The sequence below is a fragment of the Gorilla gorilla genome, chromosome 8 (assembly GCF_029281585.2).
Source record: "Gorilla gorilla gorilla isolate KB3781 chromosome 8, NHGRI_mGorGor1-v2.1_pri, whole genome shotgun sequence".
Taxonomy (NCBI): domain Eukaryota; kingdom Metazoa; phylum Chordata; class Mammalia; order Primates; family Hominidae; genus Gorilla; species Gorilla gorilla.
The window spans coordinates 128,134,009-128,157,716 of NC_073232.2; the positions used below are offsets into that span (position 1 = coordinate 128,134,009).

At 37.9% G+C, this 23,708-nt stretch overlaps 1 protein-coding gene across 4 annotated transcripts in view; it reads left to right on the forward strand.

Annotated features, from left to right (window-relative positions):
- Positions 1-23,708, forward strand: part of ATRNL1 (attractin like 1) — an 853,221-nt gene that overhangs the window by 741,834 nt on the left and 87,679 nt on the right. For all 4 annotated transcript variants that reach the window (XM_019035499.4, XM_055353888.2, XM_055353889.2 and 1 more), the window contains one exon: positions 2,280-2,394. In XM_019035499.4, the coding sequence (XP_018891044.1) occupies positions 2,280-2,394 (115 nt within the window). The remainder of the gene's footprint in view (positions 1-2,279; positions 2,395-23,708) is intronic.

Below are 23,708 nucleotides of genomic sequence, written 5' to 3' on the forward strand. Positions count from 1 at the left end.
GATAGCCTGGCAAAAAGATCAAATTGATGTACTACTGAATCATTTGTTGTTTTTCTCAATCTCCTAAACCAAGACCCACTGTTTCTCAACTTTTTTATATAAACATATAATTCTACTGTTCTAATTTTTGCAGTCGAGTTTTTTTTTTAACATGCCTTTGGATATGCTGAATAGTATCAGTTAATACATTGAGAGTTTAAAAAGAAAAAACAAAGAAAAGCTTGCCCGTTGGTAGAAATGATTGATTGTTTCTTAGGTATGGTTTTTCCAATATATCACTATCATTTAAACCTTGAGTTTATTTTATGTTCTGTTAGTATATTTTAATCAATTGACCTTTACATATTGTTTGCATTTATTAAATTAAAATAACTTTTAGTAGCCTGTAAATATGATTTGAAACATTTCATAGTATTTTTCTTTTAGCTTTGGAATAAGACAAACCTATTCTCTAAATATTTACATCACTGGAGAATATCTATGTACTTATGCTGATTTTGACTTAACATTTTCAAAAATAAGTCTGTTAAATTAAATGTAAGCTTTAAAGTGTAAAACCATAGATCATGTAACTTGATACAAGTATTGCAACATGGCTTACAGCATTTTCTTGGAACATTTTTATGCCCTTTGCTTCCACCACCATGGCCACTTTCACCTTTATATTGAATACTCCCAAAATGTATCTATATGAGGATAATTTTAAAACATGAGATTTATGTTGCTATAAAGGAGAAATCCTTTATAACCACATAAAACCATTGTCACCAGAAATTTCAGTCTAAGTTTTACATGAAAGCAGGCATATTTTATCTTTAATGCCTCATTAAACTTTCTAGAAATGGCAGTATTCTAGAATATTCTAGGTGAATGACTGCATATGTCTGTATTTCTTCTGAAAAGTTTAAATATCATCAGTGAAAAAAACCTGAACAAATCATTTGTTCTAATAATTAAAGCCGTGGTACTTATTCTTCTATTTAATTTTGCCTTTCCTCAGAAATGTTGCTTTGATATATCAACCATGTCTCTTCTATAGCTCTTTAAATGATGGCCAAAACTAACATTCCTAGGCTAAACTGATAGCCTCACTATTCCAAAGATCACATTGTGTTTAATTCCAAATTTCATATGTGGATTTGTGTACACACGTGTGTACTTGTGCATATGTTTATGTGTACATGTGTGGAGGTGCATGTTTGCATATGCACACATGTCATAAGCCTGCATTGTGTGATTAAGAATGTGAACTCAGGAGGCAGCCTGCCTGAGCTTAAATGCTAGCCCAACTACTGCTAACTAGCTATATGAATCCGAGCAAGCTTTTTTAACCTCTTGCTTCAATGTTCTCATGTTACAGAGTTGTTGTGGGTTGAAATAAGTCAATATATGTCATGCACTTTGAACACCTAACCCATAGTAACAACTTAATAAAATACTAGCTATTACCATTATTATATATTTATTTACTCTATGTTATTTCTAAAGTTATCTATACAAGTGTATTGATGGGTGATTAGTAAGTAGGTATTTCACTAAAACAGTATTAAAGATATGCCAACCTGATCTCACTTTTACATGTGGATTCTTAAAAAAAGTCAAAGACATAGAAACAGAGAATAGAACAATATTCACCAGGGACAGGGAGGGGGAGGATATGAGGAGATGTAGGTCAAAGGGTACAAACTTGCACTTATGTAGGATGAATAAGTCTATAGATCTAATGTAAGCAGGAGGACTGTAGTTAATACTGTTGTATTGTATACTGAAAATGTGCTAAGACAGTGTATTTTAGGTGCTCTTTCCACAAAAAAATAGGTAACTGTACCAGGTGATGAATATGTTACTTCGATTGACTGTAGTAATTATTTCACTATGTATATGTATATCAAAACATCATGTTGTACACCCTATAGACAGTAAAAATAAGAAAATTAAGATATGCCAACAGAATATTTTGAATTGTGATCACTTAATTAGATAAACTATGCTATGTTATACATCATTGGTGAGAGGAAACAATTGGGAAAAAGGAACAAAAGTTGCATAACTTTGTGGCTCACAAGCTGCTCGTCAAATATAGTGAAATTTGTTGATTTATTCAAGTGTAGGCCAAGTGCACATCCATGGTGTGCAAGGAGCTAGTGTTAAAATAACACATGGTGTGTCCTGAACAACTAGGAATGTACAGCATAGCTACCTAAAGGATAGATAAGGTGAAAATTAAAATAGCAATGCTATGTCAATTTTGCAAACTTAAAGTGGGTTTTCTTTTTCAGGGGGCACCCAAGCCAATTGCCATTGAACCATGTGCTGGGAACAGAGCTGCTGTTCTGACTGTGTTTCTTTGTCTACCACGAGGATCATCAGGTGCCCCTCCCCCTGGGCAGTCAGGTATGATAAATGAGGAGCCTTCAGCAGTTAAGCAAAACTTGTAGACTGAACAGAAGAAATAAATAATACCACTAAATAGCACAGTAAGGACCTTTGCAAGGTTCTAATTTAGAGCATGGTAAAATTTTATGAGAAGACAAACTTTTACCCAACTATCTAGATATCTGCATTGTTATAAAGGTAGATTTCCCAGTGTTTCTCTGAAAAACACATGTTGAATATGTGTTTATTTGTGTATTATATACACATGTATGTATGTTCACACATACATCCCCATTAATTGCTGGAATTACAATGAGAAATCTCATTAGCAGGGCCACCATGTTCTAGACCCTTCCAGCCAGCTTCCTTTCTTCCAGTATGTGTGGCATGTTGGAAACCAAATTATAAATATGATTAGAAATTTGCTTTGTGAATGTGGAACCAAACTAGGGAACGCGTATGTTTGGAACGTTGAGTGGCATCAGAGGATGATAGCTTCATGCAACCATCTCAGTAGGTTTAAGATATGCCATTGCTTTCAGCACCAGCTGGAGTTCATGGACCAGGGAAACCCTCTGTCTTAGGTGGGCACAGCCAGCCTTTGTTCTGATTCTCCTTTTCCTGTAGGAAAAGCATGTTTTTGATTTCAGGATAATTATACCTGTCCTCTTAGAGCTCTGCTCATTGCAATGGTGTTGTCCACATTCTGAGCATGCTCAATGTTGAATATAAATCATGCTTAAATTACACACCACACTTTTTTCTCTCTTTTTGCATATACTATTCCATCTTTATAATTTTGAATTTTTCTGTCTCCTGATTATTTTATCTATCCAACCACTACTGGAATGAATGCTTTTTGAGGGCAAGGGTGATTTCAAATCTGTTTTTCTCTTCAATTCCCCTTAAGCATAAAATAAAATGCCAGCAAGCTGGCAAGTTCTCAATAACAGTAATTGATGATGAACTGGCCTCCTTGCTTATTTTATCTTTTCTTACTTCCCTACTTGGCTTTGAATTTGCTCCTCACTTTCTTGACTTGTGTCCAACCAGACACAAAAAATGGAAAATGTACTACTTTATGCCTTGTAAACGTTAGGTATTCATGTAACAGAATTTTTCCCATATATGGGAGCAGAGAGTTTCCATCACCTTCAGATTCATCATTCATGGTACCTGATGATATCTTATTGCAGAAATTTCTATCCAAAGTTCATTTATGGATGTTTATTCAAAGAAATAAACATTTTCTGCACCTTTTCATACATTGAGTGAATGTCTTGTTCTTTTCCTTTCAGCACCTCCAAGGTAAATGGGATGCAATAAGTAAAATAGTTTGGCACTGGTCAGATAAGATGGATAATTGTAGATAGGTACTTGCACAGCTAATGGAAGTATTGTTTTAAAACTGGGATGATTTCCAAAACAAACACTCCACTAATGAAAACAAGTCTGTGTGATATACACCAAGGTTTTTCTCGATCCTTCACGAGACGGGCAGGCTGAAGGCAACTGCCAATTCTCTGTCCCTTTAACCTTTGAAGTCCTTTTTGACTGATATGAAAGAGACAAGTAGCAGTGTGAACCATTACCTCAGCTGTGTTTTCTAACAACTGCATTATGATTACTAATGTTAATGTTATCTTAGATATGCATAGTACTTTACTCTTTCTAAAATGTTTTTTCTGTTTTTCACATGTGATCCTCATGACAGGGTTGTGAGATAGGTATTATAAAACTAACATCATAAATGAGGGGAGTGAGACATAGAAAGCACTGTATATCTACATTCAAGGAATAATTGGGGAGAGGGGATACTAGAGTATAGAGCAAAAGAATGAAAAATACTTACTGCTAGCATTCCAGGTAATTGTTCCTGATGATTTGTAGCAGAGAGCCTCTCTAAAATCAACAGCCCATGTCTTTACAAAAGCAAGCATTTGGATGAATACTGAAAATGTCTACAGGGTTGATAGAGCTAGACAAAAGATTGAAATAGTTTACCATACTTTTTACAGAGCCTGAGGATTAAACTATGATGAGTATCTGTGTACATAATTCAGAATGAGCTTGTTCTTTGTTTTCTAAAAACAATCTAGTAGATTTTTCAAGCTCTTAGAGGAGTAAGACAGTGGTTCTACTCTTTAAATTGCAGCATTATCTGTTATCTGCATCAATTTGGAAGATGGGTAAGAGGGGTAGATGGACTGATATGTCATAAAGCAAGTAAAGTAAAATGTTAATGGTAGGATCTAGGTGCTAGGAATACTGATATTCATTATAAAATTCTTTTAACTTTGATATATGTTTAAATATTTAATAATGAAATGTTGGGAAACAATAAAACAAAATGTCTTGATTTCACTGCAAGAAAAAAGGCAGTATCTGTAGAGAAAAAATTTTTCCAATATCATCATCTAGGTTTTCCCTGAACAAGGCAAATACTGACACCAATATATGAACTAAGTGACTATTTTTTTCAGTGCTCGTCCAAATATTTAGTGTATGCACAGCCAATTAAAACTTCACATATTTGAGAGGAAATATATTGCAATGATTATTTGGGAACCATAATGGCTCTTGGGAACCAAATGCTGACACTGGTTATCTCACTGCTGAAGTTTGGTTTATTCTGTGTCTTCACAGAAAGTCCTTTTATATGCCTGTGCTTATCCCAGTGCCCTACACATAGAAATGAGTTAATAAATTATTTTGATAATGATGATGACAATGATAGGAGACTTGGGAAATGTGACCTTTAGCAACCACTTGAATCTGTTAGCTTCAGCTAATTTCAGTAAAATGAGCAACAGAGTTCAAATTCATTTACCCTTTCCCAGATTCCTCTCCTAGAAGCCCTCTATGTTCTCCTGAGCCTCCTCCACTATTTGTGCAGGGTGACAGGTTGGGGGAGTTGAGGAGGAGGTAGAGGTGGAGCTTTGTTGGCAGACTCCTGACCCCACCCCCACTGTGTGAAGGACAGGGTGCCAGGGGTCTTCTCTTGGCTATTGGGCTATTTATTTCTCCAAATGTTAGTGTATCTGTTCAGTTATTAAATTAGCATTCATTATTAAGAGTCTTCTTATAGATTAAAAGTCTTATAGTACTTTGCATAATCTCAAATTTTTTTGTCAGGCTCCTTGTTTGAAATGTAGCTTACTAAAATTTTTTTTTTATCAGGCTCCTTGTTAGAAATGTAACTTACTAAATGTCAGTGTCATGTGTACTCTCCGTTGGCATGAATAAGAGCATTTAAGAAGGATGAGCTTGAGGATCTGCAAAGGCAGAAGCATCCTGTGAGCATGGTGGATTTCTCTCACACAGTGAATTTCAACCCTGAAAATGAGTGACAGAAATGCACAGGGGCTAGTTTGGCCATCTCTTTTCGGGAACAGCTAGTGATTTTTTTTTTAATTTAAAAAATAGCATTATCTTTGGACTTGATTTTCTTTCCACCAGCAACTGCTTCAGCAATATGTGGCAAGTAATGCTTAGACATGGCCATTTTAGTTTCTTTCCGAAATGTGTGAACTCCCTTCCTTATGGATCTTGTCTTAACCAGAGGTCAAAAGAAAAACTGTGCCGACTCATCCCTTAGATTACCCATGCACTAATCTCTTTTTAATACAATAAATTTAGGTGCTTGGGAGAAATTCTCCCTTTAGGGGGCTTAGAATAGTAAGGCAAAAGATATTAAGTAGGCTTTTTGGCATTCCTAGAGCTGGGCTAATTAGGTTTCCTGCTCCCCCGCCCAGTAAACCTGCTGCTTCATTTCTGTATTTTCTGTGAGCAGCCACTGCAATCCGTGCCAGACTCTTCGGTTAAGGTGGGATTTATGCTGTTGTTTATGCATATGTTCACTGTGCAGCCACTTTGTCTTCTGACCTCAAAGTGGTTGAAAGATTGACATCTCCATGAAAACAGGACACATTAAGTAACTCTCCTACATGACACTAAACAACCAAGCATGTCTCCAGTCACCCCGGACAGCATGGTCCCCAAGCGTTTTAGAGGCACATTAAGATGAAATGTGGACAGAGTAAATAGAGCTCTTCAGATGCATAAATTGAAAATGATAATGATTGCTGTCACTTTGTGATGGAAGATTATGGATTTCATAGTTTGTGGATTCTTCCTAATGAGAAGCAGACTAACTTTTCTCACTGAATCAAAAATCCCAATGGCCCAAATATCCACTGCTGAAAAGAAGCTATGTGCTACAACTGGAAGTAGAATTTTGCCATGATCCTGCCTCATATATGATTGACTATACCATTACCAAAAGAATACTACTAGAAAGTCTAAGGTTTTGAAATTCTGAAGTTTTCTACGTTAGCCTTAGAAGTTTGGGCAGAATGATTAGATTATTTTGAATAATCTAGAAATATTACATAATGTTTAAAATGATAGTTTACCCACGGTGTCATGGATATCCTTCTTGTTTATAATGATAACAATAAGATAACTTTGGTTTAATTTAATGAAAAGAGGAAAGGGAAAGAGGACCAGGCATTATATTAAGTGTTTTATGTATTCATTGGTGTAACCCTCTTAATGATTCTGTGGAGATTATCCCACTTTTACTATTTAGAAAACCAAAACTCTAGAGAGATTAAATGACTTTCCCAGGGTAAATGCAGCTAGTGAGTGAGTGAGCCAGAATTCAAAGCCAGGGCCACTGGCTCCTCAGCCAGTGTGACTCTCCCTCATCACTGTGTCCCTGTGGATAAAGATACTGGGGCATAGCCCTTATTCCTAAAAAAGCTTTAAATCCAGAGTCAAGGAGGAAGGACCTAGAGGGTCTCTGCTAAGCAGTGGGCTTATTGTAGTAAGGACAATTTTATCTTTGCCGGTGACTTCAGAAATTTGGTAAAATGCAAATCTGTGCATGCCATGGCGCATCTGCTCATGAAACTATGACTCGGTGTATGTAATAGGAAGAAGCCCGTGAACTCATAGGAAAAGAAATTAAACTTGTATGTCTGAGCTCTGGACTTGGAATCACAAGCCCTAAGATCTAGACCTAGCTCTGCCAGTGACTAGCAATGCGACCATGGGCAAGTCTTTCAGTCTCTGGGTCTTCTATTTTCCCAAGTAAAAAATGATGGGGTCGGGTTAGATTCCTAGGATGCGTTTCACTCTAACCCCACTGCACACTTTAATACTACAAATTATGCTAAGTCATGACAGTTTGGGGTGGGGAGAGCAAATAACTTGCTTCTGAGTGGTACCTTGATTTATCTTTTCAGTTGCTCAGAGCCATTGGGAAGCTTAATTTTCATATGTATTATTAGTGACTAAAAATAATTAGCATTGCTCCTTACATTTAAAAAAATCTTAAAACTGTGTTAATGAAATCTTCCTAGCATGTTTGAAAGATGTAGATGGTTTATAGTGCCCCTGTTTTAGAATTGAGTAAAAGGAATCTAATACTACCAGTGAGAGGTACATTTCCCATAATCTCAGAGATGGATTGGAAATGGACTCCGGGTCTGCTGGCTCACAGTGTAGTACTTTCTCCTCTGAACACAGTTTTTTAAAGCAAATTTCCAGTTTCTAGCAGCCTCTGAAATTTCTATTCCTTCACACTTTGTTTTTCTTTTATAATTCTGCCACCATATCTTCACACTTGTAGAAACACATCTGTTGATATAATCTTAGCACTTTCTTTGTTAGAGGTGGCTGGAATAAGAAATAGAACTACTGAATTATATCAAAACTTCATTATAGAAATCTGGCATGTTAGTTACCCTTTAACCTCAAATACAAATATTGTTTATAGGCAGCGTATGTGTCTTCACAAAGAAGAAAGAAAAAGTGGCATTCATGGTAAAATAAACTAGTAAACTAGGCAGAGAGCCCAGGAAACAACAGAGATAAGAACAAATATCTGAGATTCTTGTTAATAAATATGACTCCGTGTCAAAAAATATCTGATATTAAAAGACTTCAAAATCAACAGAAGAAACTATTTTACCTTGTATCCAAAATACAGTTATTGTGAATCCCCACTTGCTACCCTTACTCATTCAAGAAATGTGTAAAAGTGTCTATTATATGACAGCACTGGATATACTATAGTGAACCAAACAGCGTTCCTGCCCTCATAGAGGTTACAGCCTATGCAGAGATAAACATTCAACAAATAATCATGCAAATAAACTCATACTTACAAGTTGTGTTAAAGTGCTATGAACAAAGAATAGAGAGATGAAATGAAACAGATGGACAATTGCTAAGTTTAATATTTGTCTACAGCAGTAATCGAGTGATAAACATAGTCATTAAAATGCCCTTTCCTCAATTCTCGCATCTCTGTAGTGTTTGACTGTCGATTATTCCCCCACTTCACCTCCCCACCTTCTGGAAACCTTCCCCTCCTCTGTTGTTTTGTGCCTTGACCCATCACAGGTACCCACTTAGAATTCACTTAGTGGCGATGGCTATAGAGCACCTCCTTTCTGTGCATCCTCAGCTTCGTCTGCCCCTTGCCTACAGGCATTCCCCCAGGTCTGATCCTTAGCCAGCTTCTTTTACCTCTCCACTCACTTAGGGAAAACTTCTCTACAGCTAACTGCCGACCCTGTGGGTCTTCAGCCAACACCTCTCACCTGCTGAGCAGCAGCATCTCAACCTGGATTTCCTCCCGTTCAGATGTAAAGTGAGCCTTCCTTCCCCCTTTCCTCTGTCACTTCCCACCATTCCCCAGACCAGCTCTTCTCCCCTGACTTGTCTGTTTTTGTAAAGTCTGTTTCAGAATGGCTCAAGTTTGAAGCCTTCAAATTAGCCTGTCTTCTCTCTCTTTGTGCCCTTTTACATCTCAGTAATCGTGAAGTTCTATAGATTTTATCCCTGGAGCGGACAGAGAAGACATCTTATTTTTTCCATTCTTATTCCCTCCATGCTTTGTTCTGGGAGTGGTTGCTTCTCACCTGGGTTGCTCCCAAAGGAAGGCACAGCTCTAATCATATCACTTCCTCATACCTTTGCAGACTTTTCATTGCCTATTGAAATAGGTCCAGACGTTTACTCTGGAATGAAAGGTCCTTGTCTGACTTCTCCTCAACTTCTCTTCCAGGTTTAGCACCCTCAGAGTCCTAAGCCTACCTGCACAGCACCACTGGCTACATGGGGGTCCTTGGACAATTATTTTAAACTCTCAGACCTTTAGTTTCTTCATGTATAACATGAGAAAAATGACTAGATAAAATATCTTTGTGATTGCTGCTAGGCTTATCATTCCATACGTATTTTTCTTATGATTCTCTGAGTGTAGGTGTGGTCTGTCATACTGCTGTTTCTTGTACCTGAAATCCCCTGTGTTAGGCTGCTTATTTTCAAAGCCTGGTTCAAATGCTATTTCCTCTTCCTTGAGACCTTTTCAGTCCCCTCCATACAAATGTGACCTCACTGTCTTGAAATCCCACGCCTTCTAACATATATCCATGCCTTCTAACATATATCAGAGTTGCTATGTTCTTTTCTTTTTTCCCCAGTAGTAAGCTCTCTGAAGGCAGTGGCAATATCTTATTTTATCTTTGAATCCCTAGCTGCTAACAAGTTTCTGGTACTTAATAGTTGCTTGATAAATATTTAATTGATGAATAAAATTATCTTTAAATTTTGGAGACTCTTCACCAAAAAAGATGTACAAAAGATGTATACTCCACAAATGTATACTTTACGATGTAAAGTTTCACTTCAAGCCCATAACCTCAATAGACTGGATTTTGTGTTTTTATAGTTCATGTAGGATGGATCAAGCTACGTATCTCAGGGACTGAAATCAAGCCCAAAACTGTACTTTCAATGGATTACATCTATGAAAACTAACTTGTTTAGCTTTAAGGTTCAATGAACATGAGAATATTAGTGAAAGATGACACAAAACAATAAAGCAATTTATATTTCCAATGTAGCATGTCTGAAACCTATCATAGAGATCTTCTGTTTTCATGATTTGAACACTGATTTATTCCTTGGATAGTAATTTTTTTAACTATTTTATTTAAGTTTGAAAGAGCCCAACTCAATTCTACCCTTTATGACCAGAAAAATAAATTACTTTGAATCTTATGGAAATGTCCACATATTAGTTATACTCAGGACAGATAACCTCACAAAAGATAACTGGCAAATAAAAAGCACCAATTGTTGGTGTAGTCATTAAAACATACTGTTTGGAAGACCGGGCACGGTAGCTCACGCCTGTAATCCCAGCACTTTGGGAGGCCGAGGCAGGTGGATCACCTGAGGTCAGAATTCAGGACTAGCCTGGCCAACATAGTGAAATCCCGTCTCTACTAAAAATACAAAAATTAGCCAGGCGTGGTGGCAGATGCCCATAATCACAGCTACTGGGGAGGCTGAGGCAGGAGAAACGCTTGAACCCAGGAGGCAGAGGTTGCAGTGAGCCGAGATCGTGCCATTGCACTCCAGCCTGGGCAACAAGAGCGAAGCTCCATCTCAAAAAAAAAAAAAAAAAAAAAAAAAAAAAGCCATACATACTGTTTGTTGTGAATCTATTCTTTGCACCATGGTGTCCTTTGAGTTACTGCAACCCTGTAGGGCAGCAGTCCCCAACCTTTTGGCACCAGGGACGGGTTTCGTGGAAGACAATTTTCCACAGACTGGGGGTCAGTGGCAGGGGTGATGGTTTTGGGATTAAACTGTTCCACTACAGGTCATCAGGCATTAGTTACATTCTCACAAAGAGTTTGCAGCCTAGATCCCTCACATGCGCAGTTCACAATAGGGTTTGTGCTCCTATGAGAATCTAATGCCTCCGCTGATCCGACAGGAGGCGGAGCTCAGGCTGTGATGTTCACTCACACCCACCCATTGCACACCTTCTGCTCTGAGTGCTGTGAGGCCCGGTTCTCAATAGGCTACAGGCTGGTACATGTATGCAGCCTGGGGTTGGGGGCCCTCGCTGTGAGGTATATGCAGTTGACCCTTGAACAACATGGGTTTGAACTGTGTGGGCTCATTTATATGCAGATTTTCTTCTGTCTCTGCCACCCTGAGACACCAAGACCAGCCTCTCCTTTTCCTTCTCCTCCTCCTTCTCTGCGTACTCAAAAATGAAGACAATTAGGATAAAAATCTTTATAATGATCTATTTCCACTTAATGAATAGTAAATATATTTTCTCTTCTTTATGATTTTCTTAATAACATTTTCCTTTTTCTAGCTTACTTTATTGTAATAATACAATATATAACATATACAACATACAAAATATGTGTTAATCAACTGTTTATATTATTGGTAAGGCTTCTGATAAAAAATAGGCTATTAGTAGTTAAGTTCTGGGGGAGCAAAAAGTTATACAGGGACTTTAAACTGCACAGGGGGTTGGCACTCCAACCCCCATTTTATTCAAAGGTCAACTGTGTTATCACTTTTCTTTTATATATGAGAAAAATGAACCATGGATATTAAGTAACTTGCCTACAGTCACATAGTAAATAATTATGGAGTCAGAATTTAAAACCAGAAAACTTTTTTTTTTTTTTTTTTTTTTTTTGAGACGGAGTCTCGCTCTGTCGCCCAGGCTGGAGTGCAGTGGCGCGATCTCGGCTCACTGTAAGCTCCGCCTCCCGGGTTCACGCCATTCTCCTGCCTCAGCCTCCCGCGTAGCTGGGACTACAGGCGCCCGCCACCACGCCCGGCTAATTTTTTTTTTGTATTTTTTAGTAGAGACGGGGTTTCACTGTGTTAGCCAGGATGGTCTCGATCTCCTGACCTCGTGATCCGCCCACCTCGACCTCCCAAAGTGCTGGGATTACAGGCGTGAGCCACCGCGCCTGGCCAAAACCAGAAAACTTTTACATCAAAGTGCTCTTTATAAATGTTTTTGTTTTTGTTTTGTTTTTTCATTTCTTAGCTATGAGTAAAGACCATTAGCTGTTTGTGTTTTGAGGACAGCACAAGCTTTTTCTTTTACTGACCAGTGTCACTGTAAAATGACATGGTGATGGTCCTTCCATTTCAGACTTTTAAATATATCTTTCTGTCACTTTTGTGAGAAATTGATTAATATGTAAAGGAAACAAAAGAAAATAAGGATGAGAAGCTTAAAGAATAGTGAAAATGGCTAATTAAACATGCTGCAGAAAAGAGTCAACTTTAAAAGTTAATTCAAATACTTTAAAGACTGACCAATTAGAAACAAACTCACATGACAAATCAGGATTCATGGAAATGAAAAATGAGACCACTAGCACTGAAACGTGACCAACACATTTTTCTTTTCTTTTTTCTTCTTTCCCACCTGCCACCTCTTTCTGGTATTTCTGGAATTGACTGTTAATAATTACTGTGTTCAAAGAGAAAAACAGGAAAAAATTAAAACTCAACAAGACAACTTACAAAGCCAAAGAGGAAAATCAAAATGTGTTGCAATACCCAAGCTGCCTTTGAAGCAACAAAACAACAAAGCAAGAATGTTGTAGGTGTGAATACAATGTTATGGGTCAACTATTGTGAAAGACAGTATGGTAATTCCTCAAAGATTTAGAACTGGAAATACCATTTAACCCAGCAATCCCATTGCTGAGTGTTTACGCAAAGGAATATAAATAATTCTATTATAAAGATACATGCACGCATATGTTCATTGCAGCACTGTTCACAATAGCAAAGACAAAGACCAAAATGCCCATCAATGATAGCCTGGATAAAGAAAATGTGGTGGTATATATACACCATGGAGTACTATACAGCCATAAAAAGGAATGAGATCATGTCCTTTGCAGGGACATGGATGAAGCTGAAAGCCATTATCCTGAGCAAACTAACACAGGAAGAGAAAGCCAAATACTGCATGTTCTTATTTCTAACTGGGAGCTGAACAATGAGAACACATGGAAATAGTGAGGGGAACAACATACACTGGAGCCTGTCGGGGGAGAGAGGGGTTGTGGAGAGAGCATTAGGAAAAATAGCTAATGCATGCTGGGCTTAAAACCTAGGTGATGGGTTGATAGGTTCAGCAAACCACCATGGCACACGTTTACGTATGTAACAAACCTGCACATCTGCACATGGACCTCGGAACTTAAAATAAAATAAATGTTAAGGGTAAGTTTGTGAGGTCCTCCATTTTTTTTTTATGATAGCTGACACCATGGTTTATATAAAACTGCCAGTTGGTAAAAAAAAATTACTTTTAATTGGTTATGAATTAAATAGTCCTACTTTACATAGGTTTGGGAGAATTTAACAGAAGTTTGCTGCCTTCATTACCTCGGGCTGCTATAATAAAATATTAGAGTCTCAGTGACTTAAACAACAAACATTTGTTCCTCACAGTTCTGGAGGCTGGGAAGTCCAAGATCAAGATGCCTGGCCAATTTGGTGTCTGGTAAGGGCCCTTTTCCTGGTTTGCAGATGATCACCTATAGCTGTATCCTCACATGGCAGAGAAAAAGGGCTCTGATTTCTTCTTATAAGGGCACTAATCTCATCCCGAAGCTCCACTCTCTTGCCCTTATCTAAACCTAATTAGTCCAAAAACCCCCCACCTCCAAATACCATTATATTAGGGATTAGTGCTTGAATGTATGAATTTGGTAGAAGGTGGGGCACAAATATTCAGGCCATAGCAATCTTCTTCTGTAGTGAAAAAGAATGGATGGGTTCTGAGTCTCAGAATGACTAGAACCAAGGTGTCTGGATCTCTCAAGCAGGGAGCGAGAGATCCAGAGACCTTGGTTCTAGTCCCTGCTCATATTACCCCTCCCTCATATTTATTGTAACATGTTGCAAAACCTAACCAGAAAAAGAAAATAATATAATTCACCTCTTACCAGCAGGCAGTACTGCACAATTCTGCCACACAGAGCCCAGAAAAGGCAGGCAGAAGGGAACTCCCTAGATCCAGAAAGGAAAATTAAGTGACTTGAGAAAATATGTAAAAGGCTAAGACTGGGTAAGTGGCCCTGCAAATTCCTTCTAGTCACAGAAACATTTTTCTGGGGGTCACCTCATAGGGCCAGTGGTCCGTCAGCAAATCCAGAAGTATGTTCAAGTTTTGATCAAAACTCCATGTTATACTGATAGCTGGTTTAATCTCGGGTCCTCCCACAGACTGTTTAATGGTGCCATAGCATCTACCAAAGGCATTTTTGAGTATGGATGTCCCCTTACTCTTAATGGAAGTCCTGGTGGAGGAGCAAGTGCCAGCAGTAAAAATGTAATTCTATAAAAGGTAAATGTTGATTACAATTATATTAACTCCTTAAGACCACAGTGATCTTTCTCTAAGAGCTTGTAGGGAAAAAGTTAATGGCCCTCTGAAAAGAGAGTAATTCATTTCCTTTTATCCACTTTATAATTTGCAAATTTGCAAATGAGCATAGCCCATGCAAGTTGAGCAGGCTTCTCTCACTGATGGGTAGCATATCCAAAGCTTTCATGCAGGTAAAAGCACTGGAAAAAATATGAGAGAGTTCATCTTCTTCCTTAGGAGCTGGGACTGAAACTGGTCCACAGGACTTCAGGGAGGTGGTTTGAGGAATCCTACATGGTCCCTGGGATCATCATTTAGAAGCTTTGAGGGAATAAAGATTCTTGTTCTCTGAACCTGCTGTCTGATATAATTTGAATTGAACCTTGAAGCCCCTAAAAGTCTGGATGCAGTGACCATACATTCAGTTCCATTTATTCAACAAGCCAGGCAAGGATCATCAAATCAATAACATGACTGTGCCATCTGCCTTCCCTTTGCTCACCATCACAATGAAAAATGACTCCTTAAGTGTTCTGCAAGGCAATTAACTCTGAAGGCAGAGCTGTAATGGAGAGAGGCTGAGTTACATTTGTATTCAAAACTTTACCGGTAAAATGGAAAGGAAGCTGTTGTCCATATTAATAGATACATAAAATGTACAAATGGGATAATTTGGTATTACTCTATTTATGCATAATATTATACAACTGCAGAAACACAGAGCTAGGAAGGGCACTGAAATGACATATGGCTCCTCCAACTGCATGCAGCCACAGCTGGTGACCCTGTCCAGAATCATCTTGGGCAGACAGACTGTTTCTAAAGACATTCCCAAAAGTCATGCTGATAACTTCCGGGACTAATTCATTCTGTTATTTAACAGTCTTCACTGCAATTTGATTCCATTTTCTTTTGTTCTCTTTCTTCTTGTTCTCATCTCTCTAGAAATAGAGAACAGCTAATTATGCTCCCTATAATAATCCATCATGTGGTAGAAGGCAGTTTTGAAATCACCACCCAGACTTCAGTTCAGGTTCGATACAGCACTCCCAGTCCTTCCATCTGGGCCTTTGAAGAGCCTGGCTCCTAGCTTGAGTCATCTGGTGACTCTCAGAATGCTCTTCAACCTTCCCAAATATTACTGATTCAAGAGACGTGAAATACAAAGGGACTCTGTCCGTTTGTTCGACAGATGAGGAAACTGAGGCTTATCAGAAAAGATATCCAAAGATATCCTCAGAGTCCATCATTTACTGTATGGCAGAGCCAATCCAAGAGCCCTCTCGGGCTTTCCTCTCCTTGTTTGTTTCTCGGTGCCTACCCTCTCTTTTCAACCAGCTGTCCTGCCCTGCTAGGCAGTGCTTCCCCGCTTGCAGTTCAGTAGGACTCCTTTGTCCCTGCCTGACCTTTTCTGCCATTCTGCATTTTGTATCTATGCCCACGGTTTTTCTTGCACAAAAAAGGGAGCAGTTAGTTAGTTTCACTTATGTTTCAAGGTCATATTTGAAGCTTAATCCTATCCTTTTAAATGCCTTTCTAGTGCCCTGTGACCCATTTGATGTTTTCTGAAAATATGATAATTTTAGGGAGATGTTAGATGCCTCACAGTGCTGGATTCCAAAGGGACTTTTAAAATACCATTTGTTATGAATGCACCATACCTCCATCCCTTTGCAGGTACCATTGCCTCTGCCTAGATTGTCCTACCCATCAGCCCCTCTCCAATATACACACCTCCCTTTTGCACCAAGAGAATTTCGAATTCAAAGGTCACCTCTTCCATGAAACTCGTCCCCATGTCTACCCATCCTCAGTCCTCTGCGTTGCTTTTTCATTTACTATTATAAAATTTTTCTTACGCTGTCTCCATCCCACCCAGGCGAGCTAAGGGCAGGGATGTTTCCCTTATTATTTCTGTAGGGGCTAAATTGTGCCTACAACATAGTAAAAGGCAATTTGCTTAATTATTTCCCCCGCTTTTCTTACCTGTGCATGTTGGTGCTAATGTCCCAGAGTCCAACTCTTAAGCTAGCTGTAAATTCACACTTTCTACTGCCCTTTGTCATGTACCTTGCTATAAATTAATTATAGATGCTTCTCAGGTTTTAAAAATGATAAACCACCCTAATCTCTGGCCTGAAATTTGGCTTATGAAAACTTTATTGAGGTTAAATCAGTTCCTTACTACTAACTAGGCCTGTTGTCTCAGCCCCATCCTTGTGACCTATTTGTCTCAAGTCTTAGTAGTCATTTCGCAATACATGATTTTTTCTATGTTTAACAAATTTCTTTCGGTCTTTTGTTATTTTTTTCCAGATATAAAAATATCACTTTGATACTCTGGTCATTCATAAGATCATTGTTTGATCATTTTTAACACCATTCTTTTTCCTTTTCTCAAAAATGAGGCCAGGAGCAGTAGCTCACACCTGTAATCCCAGTGCTTTGAGAGGCCAAGGTATGAGGATCGCTTGAGGCCAGGAGTTTGAGACAAACCCAGGCAACATAGTGAGACCCCCATCTCTACAAAAATTAGAAAAGAAAAAAAAATAATGTTTCATAGATTCTTTATTCTCAGTGCTTTAAGCAGGATCAGAGCCCTTACCACTTTTCTTGATGACCTAGGTATGACTCACCAGACTCTGCTTCTGCTCCTTGGACCATCCATTTATAGTTTCTGCTGACTCTTGCTAGGCTACCTGGCTCCTGTATCCTTTGTTGTGGATTTTTAGATCACAGTTGTTCTTTAAGACTGAAATTTTTCAAGCACTTTGAAAGTCTCTTTTTAAAGCATTATTTGTTATTAGTATTTTCTGTTACATATAAAAACAAGCCAAATTTTTAAACCTATTGCCTCCTGCATTACAGGTTGTATTCTGTTTCCCTTTATGTTTCCAGTGGATCACTTTAGTCCTCGCTTTATTGCTTTTCACCTTCCCTGATGCTTCAGAATCATGGTGTTTTGTCAGCTTCTTAGGTGACTTATAGTCTTGTTACAGCACTCCTGAGTTCCATTTTAGCTCTTTGTGCAGCTCTTGCCTGTCCATTTGAACTTCCCCTCAGCCAACTTTTTTCATATGCATTAAAAGTATTTCTCAGAAATGCAAAATAAAACACTACTGAAATACTATTTCTTACCTCTTATGTTGGTGAAATTTAAAAAGTGTGGCAACCTAGTGCTGGGAAGAATGCAACCTGGTACAACAACCCTGTTGGAGGGGAATTTGACAAGACCTAACACAGCTACACTTGTACTCTTTTGACCCAGCAGTCCCACTTCTAGGAATTTACCCTAAAATACACTTCCAGCAATATGAAACTACATATGCATGAGTTATTTATTTTAGTACTTTTTTGTAATCACAAAATGTTGGAAATAACCTGAATGACCATACATAGGGAAGCAGTAAAATGCATTTGGTACATGCATAAATGGAATACACTGTACCTGTAAGAAAGAACAAGGAAGACCTTGAGAAACTCATATGAAATTATTTCCAAAATATATTAAGTGAGAAAAGTAAAGTGCATACAGATATCTAGAGTGTCTGTCCCTAAAGTAAGAAATAGGGACTATAAGGAAATCTACAAACGTCTACTCATTTTTGCAAAAGATGTAAAGAAAGATAAGTCAGAAACCAACAAGACTGTTTACCTACAGGAAGTAAAGTGAAATGGGGTATAAAAATGGAGCAATGAGAGGGGGAGTTGGAGGGACACTTCTCTGAGTACACTTTTGTATATAACTCTGACTCTTAGAAAAAACCTGAAACCTGACCTTTCACCTACCCAATCAGTTAGGATGTGGGAGAACCCAAAATGAAATACAAACTGTAAAAAATGAACCTAAATGTATTCAAATGAATAAATAACTATGCTGGGGGTATAGGGAAGAAAAGAGCAACCTAAGTACCTTTAGAAAATGATTATTTTGACTATATACTGTAACGCTAAAGGCAACCAAAAATATATATATGAATGTACTATAGTTGTATATTTGTTTCTTCTACAAACAGGAGCATGGACCATCAATTCTGACACTATTTAATGTCCATGCTAGGATTGAACAAAGTAAATATTTTCTGGGTAATGAGAGCTAGTTTTCTCACTGTCAGAGAAAAATGATACATATGAGGAAAGTGAGAAGACTAGAATGAACCCTGTGGCATTGGGTTGGAATTAGAAGTAGAGGGATCAGTATGAGTTTATTCACTATAGGTGGATGCACATAGAAATATAGATGTATGCATGTGTGTTGGTATACAATTGTATGTTTCTTAATGCTGCCTGCTGAGAGGTCCTAGAAGCAATGATATCTCAGTAGCAATAAATGTACTTAGCACTCATCTCTTGGTTTTTTACCACCATTCTCCAATAAAATGAACAAGGACTTTTGGGTATATGGTTGATTCCAGGGCTAAGAAGGGCCAACCACAAGATAAGCTTGGAATATCTAATGGTTCCAGAAAATAAGTACTCAAAAAATTATGAAGACATGTTAAAAGGACTTAGGAGCCAACCTGAAGGAGCAGCTAATGGCCAAAGTTGGAACAACTCGAACAAAGTAAATAAGTATAGTATTGGATTATTACTCAATAAATGTATGATCCATGAGTCCACACTGAAAGATTGAATAGATAAAGAATAGATAGTTCGAGACCAGCCCGGTCAATATGATAAAAACCTGTCTCCACAAAAAATACAAAAATTAGCCAGCCATGGTGGCATGTGCCTATAGTTCCAGCTATTCAAGAGGCTGAGGTGGGAGGATCGCTTGATCCCATGAGATTGAGGCTGCAGTAAGCTGAGATTGCACCACTGCACTCCAGCCTCGGAGCCTGGGTAACAGAGTGAGACCCAGTATCACAAGAAAAAAAAAAAAAAAAAAAAAGAAGTGGGAGAGAAGGGAGCAGTACTTTCTTATAGTAGAATTCTAATTAATGGATGTAGAAATAAGGGAAATAGAAAAATCACCATTAGACAAATACCACAGTAGTAATTGTTAAAGGTAAGAACCATTGATGAAATCTAAAGTTAATAGGACAAAATACATTGTAAAACAACACATGAGTATCTTCCCACAAGACATTTATTGATTACAAAGGGGAAAGCAGTAAATTTGTAATAAAGAACCCTAGCAGACATGACTTATCCAAATGATCAAGGTCAATATAGCTAGTAATTAAACATATAGAAATCATATGCCCCCTGATATGTTGCATGGAGAAGAGCAAAATATCACTTCTGTGGTATTTTTCTTAAATGTGTAACACCAATGTAATCATAAGAAAAGAGGCCGGGCGCGGTGGCTCACGCCTGTAATCCCAGCACTTTGGGAGGCCGAGGTGGGCAGATCACAAGGTCGGGAGATCGAGACCATCCCGGCTAACACGGTGAAACCCCGTCTCTATGAAAAATACAAAAAATTAGCCAGGCGTGGTGGCGGGCGCCTGTAGTCCCAGCTACTTGGGAGGCTGAGGCAGGAGAATGGCGTGAACCCAAGAGGCAGAGCTTGCAGTGAGCCGAGATGGTGCCATTGCACTCCAGCCTGGGCGACAGAGCGAGACTCTGTCTAAAAAAAAAAAAAGAAAAGACCAGACAAATCCAAATTGAGGGACAGTTTACAAAACAAAACCACCAAAACTCTTCAAAAGTGCCAAGGTCATAAAAGACAAAGAAAGACTGAGGAAATAATACATTAGAGTCTAATAACATATACATGCAATAAAATCCTGCAGTAAATCCTGGACCAAAAATAATACATAACTGAGAAAACTGGTAAAATTCAAATAGGGTTTATTGATTACTCAATAATAGTATATTAATGTTGATTTTCCGGTGTTAATCATTGTACTCTGGTTATGTAAAATGTTTTCATTTGGGGAAGCTGAATGAAGAGCAAATGAGATCTCTGTACTCATTTGCAGTGTTCCTGCATGTCTACATTTATCTCAAAGTAAAAAGTTAATAGAAGTATTTTGTCAGGACTCTTTTATAAGTTGGTCATATTCCAAAGTTCAATCTGTAGTTTACAGGCTATATTTTGTCATAGAAATCATATTTATTTCATTATATGGTTCCTGGGCCAGCCTCAAAAGCTTACTTAACCTACAATTTTTATATATGTATGTGTATCTCTATTTATTAAGTAGTCTCACTGTATTCTTGAACATAACATAGTATAGCCATGTTCCCATTATAGAAAAATACCCCTATCTTACAGGTAAAGAAATGAGGTTACAGAAAGGTTTCTTTACTTGCCCCACATTTTTTATTTTAAGATTTTAGAGCAAGCAAGTTGCAGACCTGATTTTAGAGCCAGGTCTGTGTGATGCCGTATGCTGAGCTTCCCTACCGAGGTATCTGAGGCTTCGTCTGCTAGGCCACTCACTCACATATTAGCCGCTGAAAAGGGGCAAATCTTATGGACGCTTCTGTGCTGTCCTCTGGAATCTTTCCCTTGATTCTTTTTCTTTTCCTGGATTGTTGAACAAAATGTTCATGTTTATTTTGTTCATGAGAATTGCCTTATTTTTAGAAATAGTGACTTTTAAATAGTTTGTGGATTTTTTTTCTCTAATTCTGCCTATCATTTTAAAACCATGTTTTATAGATAAATCAAAAAGTGTAGAACTCCTAATGCAGCATTTGGAGCAAAGTTAATAAAATTTTAAAACAAGATGATATATATTTACTAAATTACACTGTGCTTATAATGTGCTGCCATATTTTTGTTAAAATTTTTTAATGCTTTAGATAATTAAGCATCTCAAGACTATAATATTAGGCTAAGAAGCTCTTTCCCATTAAAATATTCATAAATTATGTTGACATGAACATGGTGTTCTGAACAATTATAAGGAGTGGGGCTCCTAATGCAAATGTCACTCCTATTATGACTTTTTCTGAACTTAGAAAATACATTCAAGTAGTCTATGAAACTGTCCAAAAGATACACAGAAACCAAAACCAAAACAAACAAAAACCACAATTTATCAGGTACTTACTGTGATTCAGTCACTATCATAAGTATTTTCTTATGTTTTCTCATTTAATCTTGCAGTAACTCTGTAAGGTAGATACTACTATGTCTATTTTACAAATTAGCAAAATCAAAATTCAAAAACCTAGCAGTAGTTAGAGAGTTCATAACTGACAGGACCAAGATATGAACCTAGTTTTTGTGTCTACTCTACAGTTTATGTCTTTAATCCTTGTACAGTACTCTAGTGTTTCCTGACAAGGAAGCATTAAATACAGCATAGAAAACTAAGAAGGAAAAATGGCACCAACATGAAATATGTTAAGCTTACATTTAATCTGCTGTTTTATGGGAGTTTTTTTTAAAGGAGCGAAAAGAAAAGCTACAAGGGATTTTAAAGAGTAATTCAAAGATCAAACATGATTTTATCTTTTGTCCCAGAGCACTTCAGATTCAAACCCAAGGCTTCACCGCTGCTGATGCACATCCGCCTCTGAGTCTCGTAATTGGTAAATTTACATCATGTGTGTCACCAGCAGCTTAAGAAGGGAACAGATGTCAGTTTTAGGAAATCCTGGGAATTTCAGGCTTGCTCAGACTAATTGGTCCAATCGATAAAATGCTAATGAGAAAATAAATTCAAACCTTTACCATAATAAGTCTGAATTCTGACCAGTAAAGATGAATGTAACTGCCTTTCTGAAATTCCTATTTTTCACAGAGTAAAAAACATATTTTTTTCTTTAAAAAAATAAAACCATATTTGTCCTTTAAGAAAGTGTTAATGTTGAACTGGTAATGTAAGAATTACCTAGAAATTTTAATTGAAAATATTAACTGTTTTGTACAATTAAATTCAATTTTTGGATTTCTTTTTTTAGAGCAATAGAATTCCATGCTGTCACTTGTTAGATTTAATGTCATCTTGATAACACATCTAGGAATACAAAGCAACTAACTGCTTAAGCATTAACGTTTTTTCCATGTCATATAATAAGAGGAAGTTTCCATTTACTTATACCATCTTTAGTAGAAAAGAATGGTACAAGTCAAGGTCAAAGTCTCCTTACTGGAAGCAGCAGCCTGGCAGGCTGCTTAGGGATCCTCATATGCTTTTTCCTCTCACTGAAGTGGTCCTCTTTCCTCTCTTCCAAGTTCAGTGTCATTAGCATAACAGGATCAGACAACTAGAGTTCATCTTGTTCAGCCCTCTGTCTTGTGCCGCTTCCATCTTACATTTTTTAACATAGCCACAGATTGGGAACACACAGTTTCTCACAGTAATAATTCCACATCTTATTTCCTTTTAGTGTTTGGAATGTGGCCACCCTGTGATTTTTTTTTTTTTTTAATTTTTTGAGACAAAGTCTCACTCTGTCACCCAGGCTGGAGTGCAGTGGCACGATCTTGGCTCACTGCAACCTCCACCTCCCGGTTCAAGTGATTCTCCTGCCTCAGCCTTTCAAATAGCTGGGATCACAGGCATGTGCCACCATTCCCAGCTATTTATTTTTTAATTTAATTTAATTTTTTTTTTTGTATTTTAGTAGTGATGGTGTTTCACCATGTTGGTGAGGCTGGTCTCGAACTCCTGGCCTCAAGCTATCCATCTGCCTCAGCCTCCCAAAGTGCTGGGATTACAGGCTTAAGCCACCATGCCCAGCCCATGATGTGACTTTTATACAAACATAGAGCTTATACATTGAATTGGTCGCTGCCCTTTTCAAGACTGTTACCTTGGAAGGTTAAATGTATATATTCGAGTGATATGCATCTTAGTATTTTAGGTACAGAGAAGACTCTGGGAGTCACAACTTATTCTAGCTCCTTTGCCTTCTCTTTCATCTTCTTCCAAAATTTCTTACATTACCATCTATTATTGCCATCTTCATTTATTCCCTAGCCCATTGTAATCTGACTTCAGTACTCACTTCTGTATTAAAACTCTCACCAGTGAGGTTACCCGTGACCGCCAAGTCTCTTAATAGGGACAATTGGGTGCACTCTCATTTTCTCCAACCCACTCATTACCCTAAGAGTTATCATCTGCCTCCTTAACTAAACTAAGAGCAACATGGAGGCAAGGGCCATCTTTCTTTATCACAGTATCCTCTA